This window comes from Bos indicus, chromosome 27, assembly GCF_029378745.1.
Source record: "Bos indicus isolate NIAB-ARS_2022 breed Sahiwal x Tharparkar chromosome 27, NIAB-ARS_B.indTharparkar_mat_pri_1.0, whole genome shotgun sequence".
NCBI classification, from domain to species: domain Eukaryota; kingdom Metazoa; phylum Chordata; class Mammalia; order Artiodactyla; family Bovidae; genus Bos; species Bos indicus.
In genome coordinates this window covers 34492939-34520825 of record NC_091786.1, presented here as the reverse complement: position 1 = coordinate 34520825, position 27887 = coordinate 34492939, and the positions used below count along the sequence as shown (strand labels likewise).

Here is a 27887-nt window from a genome sequence, read left to right as displayed (position 1 = left end):
TAGGATTAGAGCTGATGCGCATACTAAAGAATTAAGAGGGCAACATTTGAAGACAAATATTAACTAAAAGATGTTTGGTCTCCACTTCAAAAATAGAAAAATGAGAAAACTTAAAGGCTACCATTTTCCTCAAAGAAGACTTTTTTCAAATATTCTTCTAAAAACTAAGGTATTCTTTACCTTCTTTTCCACATCTCATTCACATGTATGGGAAATAAAATTTGAAAAAATTTCCACTAACCTGTGGAGTGCCACAATCACATTGTTCACCCGTTTCCAGTATTCCATTGCCACACACCCTCCTCTGTTTGTAAACTGGCTCATCAGGAAGGATTTTATGAAGACATTCAATGCCAGTATATGCAGCAAAATATTTAAAGTCATCCAAGCTACAGGTGCTAAAATCCTTTACACCCCCAGATTGTCTAAAATATAAAAATATCAGTATGACAAAAATTATTGCTATATATACACATTTCTCCCAACATATGATGCTTTGAATAGAGATTTAGAAAGCAATATTCTCATGGAAAATAATAATCACATATAAAATAATATAAAAGCATTTTTAAATTGCTAAGATATTTACCACACTTTTAAAATTTCACCAAGAAAATTCTTGTAATAAAAAAAAATCTGTGGCCATTCATTCTGTTTTAAAGAACAATTATTTACCTCTCCAATGATCCTTATTAAATATTTAAACATAATATTTAATATTATTTATAACATTAAACATATATTTAAACATAGAAACTGATATTCTTTATTTAACTTCTAGTGTCAAACAACTGCAGTTAAAATTTTTGGCCTCAGTATTGAACATACTTTTATTTATTTAATATCATTTTTGTATTTTTTATGTAAATGCAAATATGGACATGTCTGTATTACCTTCAAGAGCATATTCTTTGAGGGCTCTCACTCTCTGTAATTAAGCATTTTTCAAATAAGAATCTGTTGTTTAATTTATGGCATGGGACAGTAGGGATATGTCCTGACACAGTGAGAAAGTTGTTACAAATAGTTTGCTAATATCTTCACATCCAACTAAAACACTAGAAAGAATATGGTTTAAAAGTAAAGACTATGCCCTAGACAAGCATTTGACAAATGTTTCTGTGAAAGGCCACGTAGTAAATATTATAGGCTTATGTGACATATGCTCTGTTGCAGCTACTCAACCTGCCACTGCAATGCAAAAGCAGCCATAAACAACATGTGAAACAAGAAGCCTAAAAAATTTATTTACGAAACAGTCAGGCAGCAAAATTTGGCCTATGATTCGTTGTTGGTTAACCTCAGCCCTATGCTAAAATCTGTTTTCCATCAATTCTAACAGTTAGAGCCTAAACTCAAGCCTTGACAAGATCTCCAGACAAAACAAGTTTGGAAGTTCAGCTCTGACATTTTAGAGGGATTTGGAAATACCTTGAGTTATCTATAGATTCATGTAAGTGAATCATAAAATCAAGTACATAAAAGTTAAAATGGTTACCCAATAATTGAATTGCCTGGTAGATAAAGAATCAATGGTTTTCCAGAGGAAGGTATAACAACCTAGGCTTTCTATTGTACTATCAACAATATCCAATATGCTACTACTAATAATAATCATACAAAGAAATAAGAAAATGTAATACATAGTCAATTTTTAAGAAGCAGTCAATAATAAGCAACACTGAGATGGCCCAGGTGTTAGATCTGACACAAAAATACTTGAAAGGAGCCATTACAAATATATTCAAATAATTAAAGAAAAAAATGTTTAAATAATTGAGGGTAATTGTAACTTTATAGCATGAACACTCAAAAGAGAGTGCATATCATCCAATTTACATAATATTCTAGAGCCAGTAAAGCTAACTGCATTGATAGAAATCAGATCAGCAGTTGCTTGGAGGAGGGTAGAAGGTAAAAGGACAGAAAAACACCAATACAGTATACTAACGCATATATATGGAATTTAGAAAGATGGTAACAATAACCCTGTGTACGAGACAGCAAAAGAGACACTGATGTATAGAACAGTCTTATGGACTCTGTGGGAGAGGGAGAGGGTGGGGAGATTTGGGAGAATGGCATTGAAACATGTATAATATCATGTATGAAATGAGTCGCCAGTCCAGGTTCGATGCATGATACTGGATGCTTGGGGCTGGTGTACTGGGACGACCCAGAGGGAGGGTATGGGGAGGGAGGAGGGAGGAGGGTTCAGGATGGGGAACACAGGTATACCTGTGGCGGATTCATTTCGATATTTGGCAAAACTAATACAATATTGTAAAGTTTAAAAATAAAATAAAAAGAAAAAAATAATAAATAAATAAAAGGACAGCCAAAGTGGCTCAGATGGTAAATTAAGTTGCCTGCAATGCGAGAGACCTGAGTTTGATCCCTCGGTTGGGAAGATCCCCTGGAGGAGGACATGGCACCCACTCCAATACTCTTTCCTGGAGAATCCCTATGGACAGAGGAGCCTGGCAGGCTACAGTCCATGGGATCTCAAAGGTCAGACACAACCGAGCGACTAAACACAGCAAAGTTCACAAAAGAAATTTCCATGCAGATGGAAATGTGGCATAGCCTGATTAACACCATGATACAGAGATTTATATATTTATATTCACCAAAAGTCATAATTATTATGCTATGTACCCAAACTAACATAATGTGATAAATAATCTATATTTCAAATTTTTAAAATCTCTAAAGTTTTCATAAGAATTGGAAATCTGACCAAAAAAAAATGTTTAAGAAAATGCAAAGGACCTATTGCTAAGTCACTTCAGTCATGTCCGACTCTGTGCAACCCCATAGACGACAGCCCACCAGGCTCTCCCGTCCCTGGGATTCTCCAGGCAAGAACACTGGAGTGGGTTGCCATTTCCTTCTCCAATGCATGAAAGTGAAAAGTCAAAGTGAAGTCGCTCAGTCGTATCCGACTCTTAGCAATCCCATGGACTGCAGCCTACCAGGCTCCTCTATCCATGGGATTTTCCAGGCAAGAGTACTGGAGTGGGGTGCCATTGCCTTCTCCAGCAAAGGACCTAGAATACCCAAAACAATTCTGGAAAAGGTAAAAAACTTGGGGACTTAAACTATCTGATTTCAAAAATTGAATATAAAGCTACAGTAATAGAGATAACAAGCTTTTCTATAAGGATAACCATACAGATTAATGACATAAAATAGAGAGTCCAATAAAAATTCACACATTTATGATAAATTGGTTTTTTACAAAGTCACCAAGGCACTTAAGTGGAGGAAAGGAAGGTCTTTTCAACAAGTGCTATTGGAATGACTGGAAATCCATAGGGCAAAAATTAAAATAAAGTTAAACACATACACAATAATCAACTTGAAACGTATTACAAAACTGAATAAAAGAATTATAAAACCACAATGCATAAAGAAAAATTTGACTCACTGTATTTCACCAAAATTAAAAATGTTATCTTTTTTTTTTTTAAACTTTACATAATTGTATTAGTTTTGCCAAACATCAAAATGAATCTGCCACAGGTATACATGTGTTCCCCATCCCGAACCCTCCTCCCTCCTCCCTCCCCATACCATCCCTCTGGGCCGTCCTAGTGCACCAGCTATCTTAAAAATGGTACCCTAGAGGATAAAATACTCAAAAATCACATATCTGGCAAAGAACTAATAGCCAGAACATAGAAAATCTAATTTATTTTTTTAATGGGCAGATGTTTAAATAGGCTCTTCTAATAAGATATAAAGCACAAAGCTATAAAGCATGAAAATATGTTCAACATCATTAGCTTCCTCGAAAATTCAGATTAAAATCAATATGAGGTATTTTACAACCCCAAAATGATTCAGGTTAAACAAACTGAGCATAACAAGTCTTGGTAGTGATGTGGCTCAACCAGGAGTGGCTACATGATTTGCAGGAATCAATGCAAAATGGAAATGCAGGACCCCTTAAATGATACTAATTTAAAAAAAAAAAAAAAAAGCTTTTTTTTTTTTTCGGTAATCTCTCTCAGTGGGGCATAGTTACTTATTTGCAACTTAATGTCTTTCTAAATTAAAAAAAAAAAAAATGCTCACATGAATTGCACTATCCGTCCCTACACTGTATAATGCAAATATTAAAGCATTTTATTTCACGCAGAATCACTGAAATTACACAATTCACATGTTGTGCCCCAGAAGGTACCTTCAATCTAGCCTTCAGATAAAAACTGAAGTCAGACTCTGGAAGGTAGGAAGGAGGAAGAGAAATGTCCCGAGGCATAGAGAGGTGTGGGGATTTGGGACTATTTTGGTGTATGTACTTGAAAAGGATGTGTATCCTAAAGCTGGGTATAGTTCTCTATAACTATCAATTAACTCAGTTTGACTATTAGAAACATAAAGTTCCTAACCACCAAAAGACAATTTAAGTATAGTGTGTATTTAATAAAGAAAATTGTCTTACAAAGCTTCTGGTGACATTGTGCAAACATCCCCTGAACAATGGCAGATCTCAGTATTATCATAACTCATTCCCACATTAAGGCCAAGCAACTGCACGATACTGACAGCATATGCCTCCAACGATAAACCCTCTATATACTAAATATAAGGGAAATAAAAGAAAATTAGTTAGCTAAGGAACATATTCAGTTGTAAAAAATTATGTATTTAATCAAAAATTAGTATATAAAATTCATTCATAAAATGCAGCCAAGATACTTATGCAGATACATCTGTAGTTGAGTTATACAAGTATTATTAAACATGAATGGAGGAGTAACACAACACTTTAATTTCAAGATACTATTAACTGACAATACCACCTATCTTAGCAAATAAAATAGGGCTTAACCATCACAAGGCATTACTCCTTTGAATTATTTTAAACAAAATGCTTTTATAATCTTTTAATAATCAATCCTACATTCTCTTTATAGTAAACAGTCTCTAAAACAGGTCCCAATGATATTGATGCGCCTGTGTATTCCCATTCCAGTGACTGTAGGCTGGACTTTCTGACTTGATTCTAATTAATTTAATATAGCAGAAGTGACAGGTCATCATTTCCAGTCATTCAGTCAGTCAGTTCAGGCGCTCAGTCGTGTCCAACTCTTTGCGACCCCACGGACTGCAGCACGCCAGACCTCCCTATCTATCACCAACTCCCAGAGCTTGCTCAAACTCATGTCCATCGAGTCGGTGATGCCATCCAACCATCTCATCCTCTGTCGTCCCCTTCGCCTCCTGCCTTCAATCCTTCCCAGCATCAGGGTCTTTTCCAATGAGTCAGTTCTTCACATCAGGTGGCCAAAGTATTGGAGTTTCAGCTTCAACATCAGTCCTTCCAGTGAATATTCAGGACTGATTTCCTTTAGGATGGACTGGTTTGATCTCCTTGCAACCCAAGGGACTCTTAAGAGTCTTCTCCAACACCACAGTTCAAAAGCATCAATTCTTTGGTGCTCAGCTTTCTTTATAGTCCAACTCTCACATCCATACATGACTACTAGAAAAAACCATAGCTTTGACTAGACATACCTTTGTTGGCAAAGTAATGTCTCTGCTTTTTAATATCTTGTCTAGGTTGGTCATAGCTTTTCTTCCAAGGAGCAAGCATCTTTTAATTTCATGGCTGCAGTCACCATCTGCAGTGATTTGGAGCCCAAGGAAACAAAGTCTGTCACTATTTCCATTGTTTCCCCATATCTTTCCCCATGAAGTGATGGGACCAGATGCCATGATCTTAGTTTTCTGAATGTTGAGTTTTAAGCCAGCTTTTTCACTCTCCTCTTTCACTTTCATCAAGAGACTCTTAAGTTCTTCTTTGCTTTCTGCCATAAGGGTGGTGTCATCTGCGTATCTGAGGTTATTGATATTTCTCCCAGCAATCTTGATTCCAGCTTGTGCTTCATCCAGCCTGGCATTTTGCATGATGTACTCTGCATATAAGTTAAATAAGCAGGGTGACAATATACAGCCTTGATGTACTCCTTTCCTGATTTCGAACTAGTCTGTCATTCCATGTCCAGTTCTAACTGTTGCTTCTTGACCTGCATACATATTTCTCGGGAGGTAGGTAAGGTGGTCTGGTGTTCCCGTTGCTTTCAGAATTTTCCACAGTTTGTTGTGATCCAAACAATCAAAGGCTTTGGCATAGTCAATAAAGCAGAAGTCATAAGTAGTCAACAAATCATTTCCAAGAAAAGCAATATAAAAAAAGTGATTTCTTGGATCCTATGTCTTTCTCTCTCATTCACCCTGGGGGAAGACAGCTACTATATCATGAAGCAGGACTGTGGAGAGGCCCTCAGAAGTGAGCTGGGAAATAGTTTTTGAGGTCTTCCAACAGCCACATGATAGCACTTGAAAGCAAATACCCTGTGTTGAACCTTAAGAGTATCACAACTAGCATCTTAATTTCACCCACTAAACTGTTTCTAGATTACTGATCCACAGAACTGTGTTGTTTCCATGTGATACAGTTTGGTACAACCAGTTACATAGCAATAAGAATAGACAACTAATTAGTTATCTATAGTGACAGATAACTAGAACATCCTCAGTAGGCATGCTTGTTTTCTTTTGGGCCATTCCCAATATCTGTATAGATGTTTACAGCAGCTTTATTCATAACTTCCAAGACTTGTAAGCATTCCTGATGTCCTTTAGTAAGTGAATAGATAAACTGGGGCATGTTTCAGACAATGGAATATTATTCAGCCCTAAAAAGAAATGAGCTGCAAGGTCATGAAAAGACAAGGAAGAAATTTAAGTGCATACTACTAAATTAAAGAAGCCAACCTGCAGAGACTATATACTGTATGATTCCAACTATATGACATTCTGGGGGAAAAAAATAGAAGATCCATGGTTGCAGGTGGGGAGGGGAGAAATTAACTGACAGAGCACAGAGGATTTTTAAGGCAGTGAAAATACTGTGCATGATACCATAATGATGGATACATGTCATTATTTGACCAAATCCATAGAATGTAGAACACCAGGATTGAACCCCAAGGCAAATACGAACTCTGGCTATTTTAATGGGTCAGTGTATGTTCACCAGTTGTGAGAAGTATACCACCCTGTGAGTGATGCTGACACCAAAGAAGGCTGTGCAAGTACAGGTGAAAGGAACACATGGACTTCCATCTCAATGGTGCTGTGAACCGAAAACTGCTCTGAAAATAGTATTTGGGTTCTTGATGCATCAAGAGAAAGGTGGCATTGTGAGGGAATGGCAAGAACAGTTCAGAGGAGAAGATGTACATGTCCATCCCAAACTCCCTAACTATCCCTTCCCCTCACCCTTCCCCCCAACTCTGTTACCATAAATTCATTCTCACAGTAATCCAAGTCTATGTCCCAACCAGTACACTGAAGAAGCTGAAGTTGAACGGTTCTATGAAAACCTACAAGCCCTTTTAGAACTAACACCCAAAAAAGATGTCCTTTTCATTATAGGGGACTAAATGCAAAAGTAGGAAGTCAAGAAACACCTGGAGTAACAGGCAAATTTGGCCTTGGAATATGGAATGAAGCAGGGCAAAGACTGATAGAGTTTTGCCAAGAAAATGCACTGGTCATAACAAACACCCTCTTCCAACAACACAAGAGAAGACTCTATACATGGACATCACCAGATGGTCAACACCGAAATCAGATTGATTATATGCTTTGCAGCCAAAGATGGAGAAGCTCTATACAGTCAGCAAAAACAAGACCAGGACAAATTCAGACTGAAATTGAAGAAAGTAGGGAAAACCACTAGACCATTCAGGTATGACCTAAATCAAATCCCTTATGATTATACAGTGGACGTGAGAAGTAGATTTAAGGGCCTAGATCTGATAGATAGACTGCCTGATGAACTATGGACTGAGGTTCGTGACATTGTACAGGAGACAGGGATCAAGACCATCCCCATGGAAAAGAAATGCAAAAAAGCAAAATGGCTGTCTGGGGAGGCCTTACAAATAGCTGTAAAAAGAAGAGAAGCAAAAAGCAAAGGAGAAAAGGAAAGATATAAGCATCTGAATGCAGAGTTCCAAAGAATAGCAAGGAGAGATAAGAAAGCCTTCTTCAGTGATCAATGCAAAGAAATAGAGGAAAACAACAGGATGGGAAAGACTAGAGATCTCTTCAAGAAAATTAGACATACCAAGGGAACATTTCATGCAAAGATAGGCTCGATAAAGGACAGAAATGGTATGAACCTAACAGAAGCAGAAGAGGTGGCAAGAATACACAGAACTATACAAAAAAGATCTTCACGACCAAGATAATCACGATGGTGTGATCACTCACCTAGAACCAGACATCCTGAAATGTGAAGTCAAGTGGGCCTTAGAAAGCATCACTACGAACAAAGCTAGTGGAGGTGACGGAATTCCAGTGGAGCTATTTCAAATCCTGAAAGATGATGCTGTGAAAGTGCTGCACTCAATATGACAGCAAATTTGGAAAACTCAGCAGTGGCCATAGGATTGGAAAAGGTCAGTTTTCATTCCAATCCCAAAGAAAGGCGATGCCAAAGAATGCTCAAACTACTGCACAGTTGCACTCATCTCACACGCTAGTAAAAGAATGCTCAAAATTCTCCAAGCCAGGCTTCAGCAGTATGTGAACCGTGAACTTCCTGATGTTCAAGCTGGTTTTAGAAAAGGCAGAGGAACCAGAGATCAAATTGTCAACATCCGCTGGATCATCGAAAAAGCAAGAGAGTTCCATTAAAACATCTATTTCTGCTTTATTGATTATGCCAAAGTCTTTGACTGTGTGGATCACAATAAACTGTGGAAAATTCTGAAAGAGATGGGAATACCAGACCACCTGACCTGCCTCTTGAGAAATCTGTATGCAGGTCAGGAAGCAACAGTTAGAACTGGACATGGAACAACAGACTGGTTCCAAATAGGAAAAGGAGTTCGTCAAGGCTGTATATTGTCACCCTGCTTATTTAACTTATATGCAGAGTACATCATGAGAAACACTGGACTGGAAGAAACACAAACTGGAATCAAGATTGCCGGGAGAAATATCAATAACCTCAGATATGCAGATGACACCACCCTTATGGCAGAAAGTGAAGAGGAACTAAACAGCCTCTTGATGAAAGTGAAAGAGGAGAGTGAAAAAGTTGGCTTAAAGCTCAACATTCAGAAAACGAAGATCATGGCATCCGGTCCCATCACTTCATAGGAAATAGATGGGGAAACAGTGGAAACAGTGTCAGACTTTATTTTTGTGGGCTCCAAAATCACTGCAGATGGTGACTGCAGCCATGAAATTAAAAGACGCTTACTCCTTGGAAGGAAAGTTATGACCAACCTAGATAGCATATTCAAAAGCTGAGACTTTACCTTGCCAACAAAGGTCTGTCTAGTCAAGGCTTTGGTTTTTCCTGTGGTTACGTATGGATGTGAGAGTTGGACTGTGAAGAAGGCTGAGCTCCAAAGAATTGATGCTTTTGAACTGTGGTGTTGGAGAAGACTCTTGAGAGTCCCTTGGACTGCAAGGAGTTCCAACCAGTCCATTTTGAAGGAGATCAGCCCTGGAATTTCTTTGGAGGGAATGATGCTAAAGCTGAAACTCCAGTACTCTGGCCACCTGATGCGAAGAGTTGACTCATTGGAAAAGACTCTGATGCTGGGAGGGATTGGGGGCAGGAGGGGAAGGGGACAACAGAAGTTGAGATGGCTCATGGCATCACTGACTCGATGGACGTGAGTCTGAGTGAACTCTGGGAGTTGGTAATGGACAGGGATGCCTGCCGTGCTGCAATTCATGGGGTCACAAAGAATCGGACACGACTGAGCGACTGAACTGAACTGAACTAAAGCATGTGAGTCTTTTTCTGTTTCATAAATAGTTCATTTGCATCATTTCTTTTTAGATTCTCCATATAAGGGATGCCATATGATATTTCTCTTTCTCTTATTTCACTCAGTATGACACTGTCTAGGTCCCTTTTTTGTTTTGTTTTTTTTTTGGCTCCCAGGTTTTGATCAAAAGCAGTTCTTAGGACAAAACAGAAGCCCTTGACAGGACACATTTTATTCTCTTCCTAGTTATAGACATCATTAATGGTAACCAAGGAAAAGGAAAATACTAACCAAGGAACACATTTTATTTCTCAGAAGACATAACGCTGATCTCTTGGAAAAGACATTCAATAAAACTTTCATGTCCGCATAGGGTCCAGATCAGTGGTTTAATTCAGAGACATAAGGTTTCTTCAAACAATTCTTTTTCAAATTCTGGTCCAACAAATTAACTCCTAAATGGGTATCTATATTGCCCAAGCTCTTAATCTCTCTTAATTCAAGGATCCTTGTCTGACTCACACCACACAAACTTTAAAACATTTTTCCATTTCCCTTCCCTATGTTTAAAGGGAGTTATGTCTCGTCTTCATGTATGTAAGGACTCACTGGTAAGTCTCTTTAATTATGTCTCCCCTACTGCTGGAAATTTTTATCTTGCCCCAACCCATAAGTGTTGGAGACCAGATCCAGATCCATATTCTTCTGAGTTCTGTTAACCACAGATTTCCTCATGGTCTAAGCAGTTGCTAATCTGATATGAGATCCATTTGAGCCTAAACTTTCATTACCACAAAAACAAACAAATAAAAAACAAAAGCCTCTCAGGTGCAGCTATACAACATTCTGTTGACTGTTCATCTCATTACTGTTAGTCTCAGTATTTTCATTGGTTTGCAATCTGGAGGCCCAAATCCTTCAAGTAAGCCATTTTTCCAACCAGACATGGCAAATGCTGAGGCCCACACGCCTTCAAGTTTGGCTAATACAAATCTTACAAACTAAAGACTTCACCAGCTCGCCTCTCATCAACCAAACCAACAACTGAGGCAGAAGGCCCATACTGACCGGCCAAATTAGGGTGCCTGCCTTCAGCATGATTATGGAGCCCTAAACACAGGTATAAATATTTCAAATGGCAAAGAACCTGACTTTTTCTTAACAACATAAACCAAACTCAGGTCATATAATTTAAAACCTATTTTTAACAGAATTCTTGCCATCATCTAATAGGGCAAAACCTTAGACTGTTGAACACTTTTAGATCAAGCCACACGTAACTGGTGCTGTGCCAGTCAGGCTCTGCAGAGGTACCAATGTCACTTTTGGTTGCTGTGTATCCACAAGCCCCTGGAGTTAGCAGATATTTATAAGCCAAAGTCACAGGCCCAACATTGCCTTCAAATGACACAAGGCCTTTAGCATCATTTTAATACCACGGAGCCATGAAAATAAAACGTGCATTAACTCAAGTCAGTATCACCTTTAAAAGGATATCCTAGTTCTACACCCCCAAACAACATTGCACTGGTCCAGGATCTCACTGCTAGAGATGGTATCACCTCAAATAACATTACTCCAGCCTAAGACCTGCCTGTTGGAGATGACTCTGCATCCTGCACAGAGACCACTTCCCCTCAGACACCAAAACTACCACCCCAGGCATGCCCAGGGACTGCTGCTCCCAAGGCACAAATGGCACACAGGTCATGTAATGGTTTTCTTACTTTGAATTAGGGACTCTATGGCACTTCCTGAGCTTGCTCTCTGTATAGTCCATGACAAGGGTATACTTATCTGTTTTCTATCAAAGTATATATCCCTACACTCCATGTCTAAATGAAAATCTGTGCTATTCTAAAAACTGGTGGAGGTTATTGCTTTCCCTAGTGAAGCCCCTTGACCCTAGGAAGAGGGCCACTCACTCCCCAGTGCCTTCTCCTACTACTTTCTCTAGTTTTCTACCACTGTACAACCTCCCACCCTACATCCCTGACCATGACCACCACAACCGCCATTCCCTTTGCATACATACAAAACCCATGAATCTTTATATGTGCTTTACCAAACTAATCTACTGACACTCTCTGACAAGATAAATTGCCTGACTGATTTGCCACCTTTATTCCCCACATACACGGGGATATTACTGTCCAAAAAAACACATATAATTTTTAATACAATTTATAACTACACAAACACTGTTAGAGACTCTAGAAATTTGAGATATATTTCTTTTGCTGACATCATACAAATGGGAAATTTAGTTACAGGTTGGCTTACAAGAAATCCTTATACTTTTACTTGTGTTTCTCCTTTTAACTCTCATAATAAAATGTTTTCTATGCTGTTTAGCAAAACTTATGCCCTAGGCCCTAAAAGTCTCTTCTTCTGCTATGTCAAAAGTTTGATAATATTTGAAAGCACAACAGGACTAACTTTATTAATATCACATTTTCTGTATTCTGATGCTTTCATATCTAGGGCCCTATCAACTTGGAGGTCTGCCCCTCTTAAGAGTTCTCCAATTGCTTCACAAAGTAGACAACTCACCTACAAATACACCTTTCATACACAAACCAGTCAATCCAGAGCCCATATACCTTACCATCCACTTCATCAGACTCACATACACCAGGCTGCTATCCACCTGCCAAGGTCACACCAGGGCTGGGTACCATACAACTAAGGACAGCTTCTATGCCTCATGGCCTGTTGAAACTAGCCAACTGGAAACCTGTTTAATCTCTCCCGTTTCTTCCCAATGAAACTGTAAGAGGCTCTTGACCACATTTCCCTCTGCCTCCTATGCTTCTTGATCAAACCGGGTGCTTTTTTATGTGGCCCCTGAATGCTGTAGCATATTTATTGTTTCTAGGGAACTGTAAGTACGGTAAACTTCTGGATGACAGCCATTCTCCTATCTGCATGTATTTCCATACCTAATAAAAACATATCCCAGGTAACCCTGAAATTTTTTCAAAGTAGATTACCTTGTTCTTTAATTAAGTTAGCTTAGTGTAGTTAATTCAAACTACATTACAATAAAAGTACTGGTAAATGTATATGCTATAAATTCTAGGGTGTCTGCTTAAGTTTTTTAATGTAATTACTATTCTAGAAAGAAGAGAAAATGAAATAATATAATATGTGCAGTTAAAACCACGGAAGGCAAAAAAAGGAAAATGGAAGATTTTGAAAAGAAACAGGGAACAAGGGTAATGAATAGAAAATAGACAAAAGTCAATATCCATTTATGATTTTTAAGAACTCCCAACTAAATGGGAATGAAGGTAACATATAACAATAAAGGCCACATCCAACAAGCCCACACCTAACATCAAATTCACAGTTAAAAAGATGAAAAGTTTTTCCTCTAAGAACAAGAATAAGACAAAAATGCCCACTGTCGCCACTTTTATACAGCATAGTATGGAAGTCCAAGCCAGGGCAATGAGACAAGGGAAAAAAAGACATCCAAAATGGGAAAACAAGAAGTAAAACTGTCACTTTTGCCAAATTACAAGATATTATACATATAAAATCCTAACACTACACACACACACACACACACACAAATCCAGTTAGAACTAATACATTAATTCAGTAGAGTCTCTAGACACACAGTCAATATAAGAAAGTCTGTTGTGTTTCTAGACATTAATAGTACATTATCAGTAAAATAAATTAAGTAAACACTCCCATTTACAACCGTATTAAAAAGAACAAAATATAATCAAGGATATGAATTATACACTGAAAACTGTAAGACAATGAGGAAAGAAACTGCTGCTGCTGCTGCTGCTAAGTCGCTTCAGTCGTGTCCAACTCTGTGCAATCTCATAGACAGCAACCTACTAGGCTCCGCCCTTCCGGGGATTCTCCAGGCAAAAACACTGGAGTGGGTTGCCATTTCCTTCTCCAATGCATGAAAGTGAAAAGTCAAAGTGAAGTCGCTCAGTCATGTCCGACTCTTAGCAACCCCATGGACTGCAGCCTACTAGGCTCCTCCATTCATGGGATTTTCCAGGCAAGAGTACTAGAGTGGGTTGCCATTGCTTTCTCTGAAAAGAAACTGAGAAAGACACAAATAAATGAAAAGATATTCCATGTTCATGGAATTAATATTGTTAATAATTAATATTGTTAAAATGTCCATTTTACCCAAGACCATCTACAGTTTCAGTGCAACCTCTATCAAAATTCTAATAGCAATTTTCACCAAAATAAAACAATCCTAAAATTTGAATGGTAGGGATCACAATAAAATGTGGAAAATTCTGAAAGAGATGGGAATACCAGACCACCTGACCTGCCTCTTGAGAAATCTGTATGCAGGTCAGGAAGCAACAGTTAGAACTGGACATGGAACAACAGACTGGTTCCAAATAGGAAAAGGAGTTCGTCAAGGCTGTATATTGTCACCCTGCTTATTTAACTTATATGCAGAGTACATCATGAGAAACACTGGACTGGAAGAAACACAAACTGGAATCAAGATTGCCGGGAGAAATATCAATAACCTCAGATATGCAGATGACACCACCCTTATGGCAGAAAGTGAAGAGGAACTAAACAGCCTCTTGATGAAAGTGAAAGAGGAGAGTGAAAAAGTTGGCTTAAAGCTCAACATTCAGAAAACAAAGATCATGGCATCCGGTCCCATCACTTCATAGGAAATAGATGGGGAAACAGTGGAAACAGTGTCAGACTTTATTTTTGTGGGCTCCAAAATCACTGCAGATGGTGACTGCAGCCATGAAATTAAAAGACATTTACTCCTTGGAAGGAAGGTTATGACCAACCTAGATAGCATATTCAAAAGCAGAGACATTACTTTGCCAACAAGGTTCGTCTAGTCAAGGCTATGGTTTTTCCAGTGGTCATGTATGGATGTGAGAGTTGGACTGTGAAGAAGGCTGAGCACCGAAGAATTGATGCTTTTGAACTGTGGTGTTGGAGAAGACTCTTGAGAGTCCCTTGGACTGCAAGGAGTTCCAACCAGTCCATTCTGAAGGAGATCAGCCCTGGGATTTCTTTGGAAGGACTGATGCTAAAGCTGAAACTCTAGTACTTTGGCCACCTCATGCGAAGAGTTGACTCATTGGAAAAGACTCTGATGCTGGGAGGGATTGGGGGCAGGAGGAGAAGGGGACGAGAGAGGATGAGATGGCTGGATGGCATCACTGACTCGATGGACGTGAGTCTGAGTAAACTGCGGGAGTTGGTGATGGACAGGGAGGCCTGGCATGCTGCGATTCAAGAAGTCACAAAGAGTCGGACACGACTGAGCGACTGATCTGATCTGATCTAAATGACCCCAAATAGTTGAAGAAATCTTGAGAACAAAGAATAAACCTGGAGGTATCATGTTTCCTGATTTCAAACTATATTACAAAGCTGTAGTAATCAAAACAGTATTAAATTCTGTAACTATTTGTGATGACAGATGTGAACTAGATGTTTGTGGTGATCATTTTGCAATATATACAAATAACAAATCACTATGTTTTACACCTGAAACTAATTTTAATGTATGTCAATTAAGCCTGAATAAGAAATTTATACAATATGGTATGCCCAGTTCAGTTCAGTCGCTCAGTCGTGTCCGACTCTTTGCAACCCCATGAATTGCAGCACACCAGGCCTCCCTGTCCAACACCAACTTCCGGAGTTCACCCAAACTCACATCCATCGAGTTGGTGATGCCATCCAGTCATCTCATCCTCTGTTGTCCCCTTCTCCTCCTGCCCCCAATCCCTCCCAGCACCAGAGTCTTTTCCAGTGAGTCAACTCTTCGCATCAGGTGGCCAAAGTATTGGAGTTTCAGCTTTAGCATCATTCCTTCCAAAGAATACCCAGGACTGATCTCCTTTACAATGGACTGGTTGGATCTCCTTGTAGTCCAAGGGACTCTCAAGAGTCTTCTCCAACACCACTGTTTAAAAGCATCAATTCTTTGGCACTCAGCTTTCTTCACAGTCCAACTCTCACATCCTTACATGACCACTGGAAAAACCATAGCCTTGACTAGATGGACCTTTGTTGGCAAAGTAATGTCTCTGCTTTTGAATATGCTATCTAGGTTGGACATAACTTTCCTTCCAAGGAGTAAGCGTCTTTTAATTTCATGGCTGCAATCACCATCTTTGGTGATTTTGGAGCCCCCAAAAATAAAGTCTGACACTGTTTCCATTTCCCCATCTATTTCCCATGAAGTGATGGGACCAGATGCCATGATCTTAGTTTTCTGAATGTTGAGCTTTGAGCCAACTTTTTCACTCTCCACTTTCACTTTCATCAAGAGGCTTTTTAGTTCCTCTTCACTTTCTGCCATGAGGGTGGTCCAAAGATCAATGGAACAAAGTATAGAGTCCCTTAGACTGCAAGGAGATCAAACAAGTCAATCTTAAAAGAAATCAATCCTGAATATTCATTGGAAGGACTTACGCTGAAGCTGAAACTCCAATACTCTGGGCACCTGATGCAAAGAGCTGACTCATTAGAAAAGGCCTGATGTTGGGAAAGACTGAAGGCAGCAGAAGAAGGGGATGACAGAGAATGAGATGGTTGGATGGCATCACCAAGTCAATGGACATGAGTTTGAGCAAGCTCCAGGAGATGGTGAAGCACAGGGATGCCTGACATGCAGTTGGACACAACTGAGCAACTGACAACAACTCCTGCATCAAAAATAATAAAATACTTAGCAATAAACCCACCTAAAGAGACAAAAGACCTATACTCAGAAAACTAAAAATGCTGAGAAAAGAAATCAAAGATGACATAAATAGATGAAAAGATATAACATGTTCTTGGATTGGAATACTCAATATTGTCAAATGATTATAATACCCAAGGCAGTCTACAGATTTGATACAATTGTTATCAAATTACCAACAGCATTTTCCACAGAACTATAATAAAAAATTATACAATTTCTATGGAAATACAAAAGACCCTGAATAGCAATCTTGAGAAAGAAAAAATGGAGTTGCAGGAATCAGGCTCCCTGACTTCATACTATAAAAAAAAAAAAAAGCTATAGAAGTCAGAATAGCATGGTGCTGGCACAAAAACAGAAATATTGGCCTTTCCTCAGGCTTTGGGTGAAAGGGGACCAAGAGCAAAGACTGAGAAGAAAAACAAATTCCTAGGAAATACCTGATTCTTCTTTAGCTATGCTAATAAATAAGCTCCAGAACTGGCTTTAGATTTATCTAATCAATCAATATGTCTTTTTAATTGTGGTAGCAAGTACATACCTGTACAGATTTTAAATCTGTTCTGTGGATGGCAGTTTGAATCACTGTGCTGCTAAGTCACGTCAGTCGTGTCTGACTCTGTACAACCCCATAGATGGCCGCCCACCAGGCCACCCCGTCCCTGGGATTCTCCAGGCAAGAACGCTGGAGTGGGTTGCCATTTCCTTCTCCAATGCATGAAAGTGAAAAGTCAAAGTGAAGTTGCTCAGTCGTGTCTGACTCAGCGACCCCATGGACTGAAGCCTACCAGGCTCCTCTGTCCATGGGATTTTCCAGGCAAGAGTACTGTACATGCTACTAAAAGTCAACTAAATATATAAGTGGGTCAGTATAAAAATCACAGTATAGCCTTATTTTTCTGGAGCACTGTAATTAGCTCCCTTTGCTACTTTTTATATAGCTTGCTGTAAAGGGATAAAACTTTACAGATTATGAACACAACAGAACACAACAGATTATGAATATCTGATGACTGTTCCTTCCAGCAACAGCCTGCTTCCTCTAAACACATAACAAAGAATTGAATACAGTAATAAAAGCTACACTGAATTAGAAAAATAATCAATGTCACTTAATTTTAAAAAGCACATGAATGTATAAAAATTATTAATTTTGAATAAAATTATTTTATTTGATATTTATTTGATATTTATTTTTATTGATATTTCTGGTCATTAATATTGAGGAAAATGTTTAATAATTAAAATAGCATTGATTCTATAATAAATATTGATGCAAGCATCAGATCAGATCAGATCACTCGCTCAATCATGTCCAACTCTTTGCAACCCCATAAATCGCAGCATGCCAGGCCTCCCTGTCCATCACCAACTCCCGCAGTTTACTCAGACTCACGTCCATCGAGTCAGTGATACCATCCAGCCATCTCATCCTCTCTCGTCCCCTTCTCCTCCTGCCCCCAATCCCTCCCAGCATCAGAGTCTTTTCCAATGAGTCAACTCTTCTCATGAGGTGGCCAAAGTACTGGAGTTTCAGCTTTAGCATCATTCCTTCCAAAGAAATCCCAGGGCTGATCTCCTTCAGAATGAACTGGTTGGATCTCCTTGCAGTCCAAGGGACTCTCAAGAGTCTTCTCCAACACCATAGTTCAAAAGCATCAATTCTTCAGCGCTCAGCCTTCTTCACAGTCCAACTCTCACATCCATACATGACCACAGGAAAAACCATAGCCCTGACTAGACGAATCTTTGTTGGCAAAGTAATGTCTCTGCTTTTGAATATGCTATCTAGGTTGGTCATAACCTTCCTTCCAAGGAGTAAGCGTCTTTTAATTTCATGGCTGCAGTCACCATCTGTAGTGATTTTGGAGCCCAGAAAAATAAAGTCTGACACTGTTTCCACTGCTTCCCCATCTATTTCCCATGAAGTGGTGGGATTGGATGCCATGATCTTCGTTTTCTGAATGTTGAGCTTTAAGCCAACTTTTTCACTCTCCACTTTCACTTTCATCAAGAGGCTTTTTAGTTTCTCTTCACTTTCTGCCATAAAGGTGGTGTCATCTGCATATCTGAGGTTATTGATATTTCTCCCGGCAATCTTGATTCCAGCTTGTGTTTCTTCCAGTCCAGTGTTTCTCATGATGTACTCTGCATATAAGTTAAATAAACAGGGTGACAATATACAGCCTTGACGAACTCCTTTTCCTATTTGGAACCAGTGTGTTGTTCCATGTCCAGTTCTAACTGTTGCTTCCTGACCTGCATACAAATTTCTCAAGAGGCAGATCAGGTGGTCTGGTATTCCCATCTCTTTCAGAATTTTCCACAGTTTATTGTGATCCACACAGTCAAAGGCTTTGGCATAGTCAATAAAGCAGAAATAGATGTTTTGCTGGAACTCTCTTGCTTTTTCCATGATCCAGTGGATGTTGGCAATTTGATCTCTGGTTCCTCTGCCTTTTCTAAAATCAGCTTGAACATCAAGAAGTTCACGGTTCACATATTGTTGAAGCCTGGCTTGGAGAATTTTAAGCATTACCTTACTAGCGTGTGAGATGAGTGCAATTGTGCGGGAGTTTGAGCATTCTTTGGCATTGCCTTTCTTTGGGATTGGAATGAAAACTGACCTTTTCCAGTCCTGTGGCCACTGCTGAGTTTTCCAAATTTGCTGGCATATTGAGTGCAGCACTTTCACAGCATCATCCATCAGGATTTGGAATAGTTCAACTGGAATTCCATCACCTCCACTAGCTTTGTTCGTAGTGATGCTTTCTAAGGCCCACTTGACTTCACATTCCAGGATGTCTGGCTCTAGGTCAGTGATCACACCATTGTGATTATCTGGGTCGTGAAGATTTTTTGTACAGTTCTTCTGTGTATTCTTTCCATCTTTTCTTAATATCTTCTGCTTCTGTTAGGTCCATACCATTTCTGTCCTTTATCGAGCTGATCTCTGCATGAAATGTTCCTTTGGTATCTCTGATTTTCTTGAAGAGATCCCTAGTCTTTCCCATTCTGTTGTTTTCTTCTATTTCTTTGCACTGATTGCTGAAGAAGGCTTTCTTATCTCTTCTTGCTATTCTTTGGAACTCTGCATTCAGATGTTTATATCTTTCCTTTTCTCCTTTGCTTTTCACTTCTCTTCTTTTCACAGCTATTTGTAAGGCCTCCCCAGACAGCCATTTTGCTTTTTTGCATTTCTTTTCTATGGGAATGGTCTTGATCCCTGTCTCCTGTACAATGTCACGAACCTCATTCCATAGCAAGCATACCACTGCTCAATACAAACAGACTTACAAAGGCCAAATGCTTTTTAAAACAATAAATTTTAATCTGTTCAGTTTGTAAATATTCTTATTTTAAAGAAATTATATACAGTTTAATTTTAATTATGATCCTAATTAGTAATAATAACACTATTAACTGCTAACTGCTAAGTTACTTCAGTCGTGTCCGACTCTGTGCGTCCCCATAGATGGCAGCCCACCAGGCTACCCCGTCCCTGGAATTCTCCAGGCAAGAATACCAGAGTGGGTTGCCATTTCCTTCTCCAATGCGTGAAAGTGAAAAGTAAAAGGGAAGTCATTCAGTCGTGTCTGACTCTTCGCGACCCCATGGTCTGCAGCCTACCAGGCTCCTCCATCCATGGGATTCTCCAGGCAAGAGTACTGGAAAGGAGGAACAAATTTAGCAATATATATATACTCATACCTTGAAATATTTAGGAAATTTGGAACATGAGAATAATCAGAGCCAACTTGTTAGTAATTACATACCAGAGCAACTCCTCCAACAGCAATCTTACCACATATTTCTCCAGGAACTGTGACTCCTATAAAAGTAGGATTTTCTTTGAAGCTAAAAAATAACAATTTTGTTTATAATTACATTTCAATAGTATTATTAATAATTTTTACAGCAGCAAACATTATTTAACAAATATGATATCCTAAGTACCATGCTACACTGAATCTTACTATTTGAATATATTTTTCTCAAACTTTCAATGATAAGAATGTTTCAATACATATCTGTAAACTCTCAATCTGATAAGTATACAGAATAATAAGAAGTATGAGGCATGATAATTTATGCAAAATACTATTGACTAATGCTTATAATTTTATGCAGGTTCCCTCTACATTTATGACCCTATAAATTCAATTTTCTGTGACCTCCTCATTTATCGTTTCACTAAATGTATTACTAAGCATATTACTTTACTAAGCATAAATAAGTTTTCTCTGCATTAGAATCTAGATATTCATGTGATTTAGAAAATAAAATCACAAAAATTAATCAGATGAGAGAAAAGAATGTAGAGATAACAGTAAAAGTTTATAAGCCAAGAGAAGTAAAAAAACAAAATTATGTCACTCATAACTAACCTCCTTTAGTTATTTCAATACTTTTATGTAACTTTACTTTTTTCAGGTAATTTTATGTTGGTTAGCTACTTGAAGACAAAGATTTTAACCTACATTTTTTGCTCATCCGATGGTGTCTACCAAATTTACAGAACTCAGTGTACATTAAGTAAATGTTTATTTTTCATAATTAATATATAAAATCATTTGAGGTTATTTCTTTATTTATAGAAATATGAGATACTATACTCACGCAAATAAGTATGCAATATGATGAGGTTGGGAGGTAAATTCATACTTCCAGGTTAAAAATTTATATAAAACACTATGAGGAGGTCCTTCAATAGAAATTTTATTTTTATCTGACCAAACCTCTATGGATGATATTCTAACAGTAAGTTTTAACTGGATAAACATCTAAATGGAGAAAATAAATGAAAATTTTTATATAAATTTGAACACTGTATTAAATTTTTGTAAAGGCATATTTAAGACATTTAATTCAGTATTTTGAATGTGGAAACTTTTCAAAAGTATGACAAAATATTACATACATCAATTCATATTATCTATATTTTTACAAAATAAATTTTAAAAATAGTTTAAATAACTTACGGTGTTAACAAGGCCAATGATCTGAATAATCTTCTGTGTTACAATGTTTATATCAGAGCCCATGTAATCAAACTGAAAAAGATACATTATCATTTAAAAATAATGGATACTATTAATATACCACACACGTACAATATGCTATATACTAAAGTAGCCAGAAGGTCACATTCCAACTGAAATCCATGAAATGCTTATTTACATTTATATATGTAAATGAATGGTACTTTGCATATGCATGAACAATACTTTGAATAAATTACCTAAATCTATGGTATTTACATAATAGATAACTAAAAATATATAATAACATGATATTTTTAATTTCAATGGGAGGCTAATTATTTTACAATATTGTAATGGTTTTTGCCATACATTGACATGAATCAGCCATGAGTTTACATGTATTCCCATGTAAATAATGTTTTAAATAATGTTTAACGCACTTAACTTTTGACATTATTTATTGTTCATGAAAATTGAATGATAAAAGTTTTTGTGTTATTTCATAATGTACTTATTTCTAAGATAATACATATAATCATGAACTAAAAAATGTATGCATAAAGAGGGAAAATCTTTAATAAAAGGTTTACTATTAAAGTGATCATGGACATTATGTTAGGATACATCCTCTGACATCACCATGTAACTTGTATTTTTAATGCTTCTTTATTCCAATCAGCTCTTTCTATGTCTAACTGCTTAAAAATGCCAGGAAAATGTTAAAAAACAATGGTGAATATCAGAAATGTGAGCTTTGCTCATGATTTTTCACTGGAAATTCTCAACTATTTCATCATTAAATGTGTCCAGTTTAAGATGGATATTTTAGATTATGTTGAGAAACACTTATAAATATTCCCATTTATAAAACTTATTAAAAATAAAGTTGAATTTTGATATAAAGCATTTCTGAAGCATACCAAAATAATAATCATTTTTGTCTTCTGACATATTCATGCATTACACTTCATTATTACTTAATATTAAGCCATTATTATATTCTTTGAATAAAACATTACATTTTATTAATATACTAGCAAAATTAATATAATATTTTGTTTAGAAGTTTGTAGATTTCAGAAATATGGCCTTATAGGTCATGTGTGTATGCATGCATACTTTATCAAAATTGAGCAAATAAATGTTGCTTACTATATATTAAAGCACTACCTAAAATTAAGTTGCTTGTTGTTTCTACACTCTAGAATTATATTTGCCTATGAATTATATTTTCCTAAAACATTTTTTTAAAACTCACCTTTAAAATTATCTATATTTAACATTGGAAATTGATCCATTCAAATTTTCATTTTCTTGAAATATAATTGACATATGCATGCATGTTGTGCTAAGTTGCTTCAGTCATGCCCGACTCTTTGCAGCCCTATGGACTGCAGCCCTCCAGCCTCCTCAGTCCATGAGATTCTTCAAGCAAGGAAACTGTAGTGGGTTGCCAGTGCCCTCCTCTAGATCTTCCCAACCGAGGGATCAAACCTGCATCTCTGATGTCTCCTATATTGGCAGATGGGTTCTTTACCCCTAGCACCACCTGGGTTTGATTGTGTTAAGATGTTCAGTGAAAGTGACGTGAAAGTGAAAATCGAGTCCAACTCTGCGACTGAGAGTCAATTCCTAGGCTGCTTGATAAGAAGTCTGGGGTCCCTGAAGAGGAGATGGGGTCTGGAATTCTCAAGGAGGAGGAAAGGACAAACGGCTTTTTTCTCTACATTCCTTAGTCTTAGTCACATAAAACATTTTTTTCTTTAAGCTTGATGATTACACAACAGACAACTCAGTTTAAACTCTGTACTAAGGATTATATAACAACAATGTATCCAGCTTGAGGACAGTTTCTCCTTCCTGAAAACCTGTCTAATCCTGTTATCTTAAAATGTAAATTGTGGGAGTGGGTCTAGTAAAATTTTTACAACTTTGCAACATTCTTCTGATTTATTGCAATGAGTCTGAGTGAACTCCGGGAGTTGGTGAGGGACAGGGAGGCCTGGCGTGCTGCGACTCATGGGGTTGCAAAGAGTTGGACACGACTGAGCGACTGAACTGAACTGACTGAATTTAAAAAGTATATAACTCCCTTGCTTAGACTAAGGGAGGGGGGAACTCTCCATCATCCTTCTGATGTCTGTGTCAGAAGCTTTCTTTGTCCCCTTTTCACTTTAATAAAACTCTGCTATGCAAAAGCTCTTGAGTGATAAAGCTTGGTCCCTGGTCCCAAAGCTGAATCTTCCTTGGACATCACGAATCCGACATCATTCACCGTAAGCTATCACAACCCCATGGACTATACAGTCCATGGAATTCTCCAGGCCAGAATACTGTGGGTAGTCTTTCCCTTCTCCAGGGGATCTTCCCAATCCAGGGACTGAACCCCATGTCTCCCACATTGCAGGTCGGCTCTTTACCAGCTGAGCCACAAGGGAAGCCCAAGAATACTGGAGCAGGTAGCCTATCCCTTCTTCAGCGGATCAACCCAACCCAGGAATTGAAAAGGGGTCTCCTGCATTGCATTGAAAAGGGGTCTTTACCATCTGAACTATCAGGATGTACAATATGAAGATTTAAATTCTTATCTCCATTGGAGAATTTGTGAAATTTTCATTTGTTTGTTTTAATCTCCCCCAAAGACCACATCTTAGTCCTTTTTAATACCATAGCATGTTTTCTGTCTTTTCGCTTAATCACACTTTCTGCCTATTTATCTTTTCAACAACTTCAAACAACTTTAAAAGTTCAAATTGAAAGCTTCATTCAAATTTTTTCATTCTTATTTTTCTAATAGAAACTATTTAAGAGTGTGAATTTCCTCACTGTTTAGCTTTGATGCTATCCTCTGCGACAGGCATTATCCCTGTTTACCAATATTCAGTTCTCTTTTAACTCAAGCTGTTGTTCAGTCTCCCAGTCATGTCCACCTCTTTGCAACCTTATGGATTGCAGCACACCAGGCTTACCTGTCCCTCACCATCTTCCGAAGTTTGTCCAATTTCATGTTCATTTTGGCTAAGAGCAAGTGTAGTATCTAATTCAAGAACCCTTCTTTTAAAGACAAGCACAGCCAGCCGATTCACTTTGGCCAAGACAATGAAGGCAAAAGTGATGCAGGTCACTTCCGAGAAGCATTTCCTTAATGTAGCTCACATCTCTCTAATCAGCACTTCCATGGGTTTGTTAGGTAGATAGAATAGGGAAAAGGAGTCCAAAATGGCAGTAGCTAAAAGACAAGGAAGGGAAAAGCCCGCGAAAATAGAACAAAAGAAGGTCAAAAAAGGTCCGAGGGCCGAGTGAGGACTTCAAGTAGAACAGCACTCCTCGCTGAGCCCCATTTGCATAGGGCAGGCCCAGGGGGAAGAAAACATATAAAAGGAGGAGCCAAGCGCTCTCTCTCGCTCTCTCTCTCCCCCTCTGCCTCACCTCCCCGCCGCCCCCGCCACCCACCCCACGCCGCGTGAGTATGCTCTTTCCCTTTCTCTCTCTCCCGCGTGCCCATGCTCTTTCTGTCTCTCTCTCCCCGCCCCCCCCCCACCCCACCACCACCACGCACACTGACGTGCTCCTCCACTCTCTTCTCTTCTTCGAGGATGGATTCTCCTGCTATCTTCTAAATAAAATAGAGCTGTAACACTGATTTATCTAAGAGCCATGACATGGTTTGTTCTAAGATCTGAGAGCTGTGACGCACCTAGGGCTTTAATGTCCGTCGCTCCGAATCATTGTTGTGACGAGATAAAGAACCAAGGAGCATACACTCGCCTGACAGGTTTGGCAATTGGAAAAGAAACAATCAATCTAGACATGCCAAAATATCTAAGTATTTTCTAGTACTGAGCCAACACATGGAAAACTGCTGCCCTGGAGAGTCAGCCAGAAGCATGGTTGACACGGATTGAATGAATGAAAATTAAACTATGGCTAGCCATTAAGATTTGGAGGATATTTTTTACCATAGCACAACTTAGCCTCTTTTGATTAATACATATCCTCCAAATTTTTTAAATATTATATGTGCTAAGTCGCTTCAGTCCTGTCCAACTCTGAGACCCCATGGACTGTCGTCTACCAGGTTCGTCTGTGCATAGGATTCTGCAGGCAAGAATACTAAAGTGGGTTGCCATTTCCTTCTCCAGGAGATATTCCCAACCTAGGGATCGAACTTGGGTCTCCTGCATTGCAGGCAGATTATTTACTGTCTGAACCACCAGGGAAGCGCACAACATTAAATAGCTAATAACTATAGTTTTTTTTTTTTTTCTTGAAAAATTACTCAAAATTGTACTTAATTTTTAAGTTGTATTAATTTTCCCTTACCTCTTTTATTCCCTATTGTTTTAATATATTATGATAGTTTTTGCAAATTGGTTTTTACAGTATTTAGTAAAGCAAGCTGATAAATAATTTGATCTTTATATGTTAAAATTTATTTCCTGTCTATCTGTTAAAGCCTAACACACACATGCACACACTCTAGTTTTTCTTAGATTCTTCTGATTACTATCAGAGTTTTATTTTTATACTTTAATCATAATTTACTCATTACTAAATGCTCATTATTAGAAACTCATCTTTAATTTGAATTGTAACGTTCAATATAAAATATTTCTTTCATTCTCCTACTTGCATTCTTCTATCCCAAACTTTACCTGTTAGTAATATCATCCAGATTTTCTTTTTTTAACAGCTAATCTTGACACATTTGCTAGTCTTTTAAAAAATATTTTATACCTAACAGTGCTACTTTTAAGCTGTCTCACAAATGTCATCTAAATTGAGATTCTTTGCACATTAATGGAAATATTTACTCCATTCCATTATTGTAATAAATGAAGCTAATTAATAGCTTTCTATTTTTCCTGTTAATGCCCACAGGGTATTTCCTTTTGATTTTTGCTATAAGGTAATATTTTAAGCAGATAGGTTCTATATGAGTTCAAGGTTATACCTTCAGTATTTTATAGTATTTTCAGATAGTTTAAATATTGAACAACTGGATTCACCTAGATAAAAAAGGGCTCAATTGCTTATGAGGTGACAATCAAAAATTTTGAGGATTCACCAGACTTCTTTTTTCCAAAATGCATATAACTCTTACTAGGAAGATACTAAATATGGTTATATAAATAAGTCAGTACCACTTTCTGCTAACTGATAATGCATATATTGCATTCCTCTTTCTTTATGACATAGTGATAAAGTTGGTACACAGTTTTTTGACGTATGTGTTTTTTAGTGTTACCCAACTCAAAATTTTACATCAAATTTATTGAGATATGATTTATATACAATTAAATTCTCCCACTTTTGTTGTTGTTGTTCAGTCACTAAGCTGTGGTGACTGTTTGCTGCCTTATGGACTGCAGCACTCCAGGCTTCCTTGTCCTTCACTGTCTCCTGGAGTTTGCTCAAACTTATGTCCACTGAGTCGGTCATGCTATTTAACCATCTCATACTTTGTTGCCCTCTTTTCCTTTTGCCTTCAATCTTTCCCAGCATCAGGGTCTTTTCCAGTGAGTCGACTCTTTGAATCAGATGACCAAGCTATTAGAGCTTCAGCTTCAGCATCAGTCTTTCCAATGAATATTCAGAGTTGATTTCCTTTAGGATGGACTGGCTTGATCCCCTTGAAGTACTCTCAAGAGTCTTCTCCAACACCACAATTCAAAAGTATAAATTCTGCACTCATCCTTCTTTATGGTCCAACTCTCACATCTGTACATGACTACTAGAAACACCATAGCTTTGACTATATGGACCTTTGTTGCCAAAGTGATGCTTGTGCTTTTTAATATGCTCTCTAGATTTGTTATAGATTTCCTTCCAGTGAGCAAGTATCTTTTAATTTTATGGCCGCAGTCACCATCCACAGTGATTTTGGAGCCCAAGAAAATAAAACCTGTCTCTCTTTCCACTTTTTCCCCTTCTATTTGCCATGAGATGATGGGAACAGATGCCATGATCTTAGTGTTTTGAACGTTGAGTTTTAAGGCAGCTTTTTCACTCTCCTCTTCCACCTTAATCAAGAGTCTCTTTGGATCCTCTTCACTTTCTGCCATTAGAGTAGTATCATCTGCATTTGAGGTTGCTGATATTTCTCCCAGAAATCTTGATTCCAGCTTGTGATGCATCCAGTCTGGCATGTGTACTTTGCATAGAAGTTAAATAAGCAGGGTGACAGTATTTGGGCTTGTACTCCTTTCCCAAGTTTGAACCAGTCCATTGTTCCATATATCCTATTTTAAGGATTCATTAATTCTGACAAATAGTGCTTACTTTTTATTCTGAAAAAAATCAATCTAGAAAAAATTTAAAATTCAAGGACTATCCATATATCCTTCACCTAGATTAATTTATTAT

General features: G+C 37.9%; 1 protein-coding gene across 2 annotated transcripts in view; it reads right to left on the bottom strand.

Annotated features, from left to right (window-relative positions):
• LOC109553349 (disintegrin and metalloproteinase domain-containing protein 5-like) overlaps positions 1-27887 on the bottom strand; it is a 148998-nt gene that overhangs the window by 86137 nt on the left and 34974 nt on the right. For both annotated transcript variants that reach the window (XM_070781456.1, XM_070781457.1), the window contains exons 8-12: positions 21519-21590; positions 21157-21320; positions 20313-20394; positions 4451-4587; positions 242-425 (exon numbers count right to left, since the gene is read on the bottom strand). In XM_070781456.1, coding sequence (XP_070637557.1) covers positions 242-425; positions 4451-4587; positions 20313-20394; positions 21157-21320; positions 21519-21590 — 639 coding nt within the window. The remainder of the gene's footprint in view (positions 1-241; positions 426-4450; positions 4588-20312; positions 20395-21156; positions 21321-21518; positions 21591-27887) is intronic.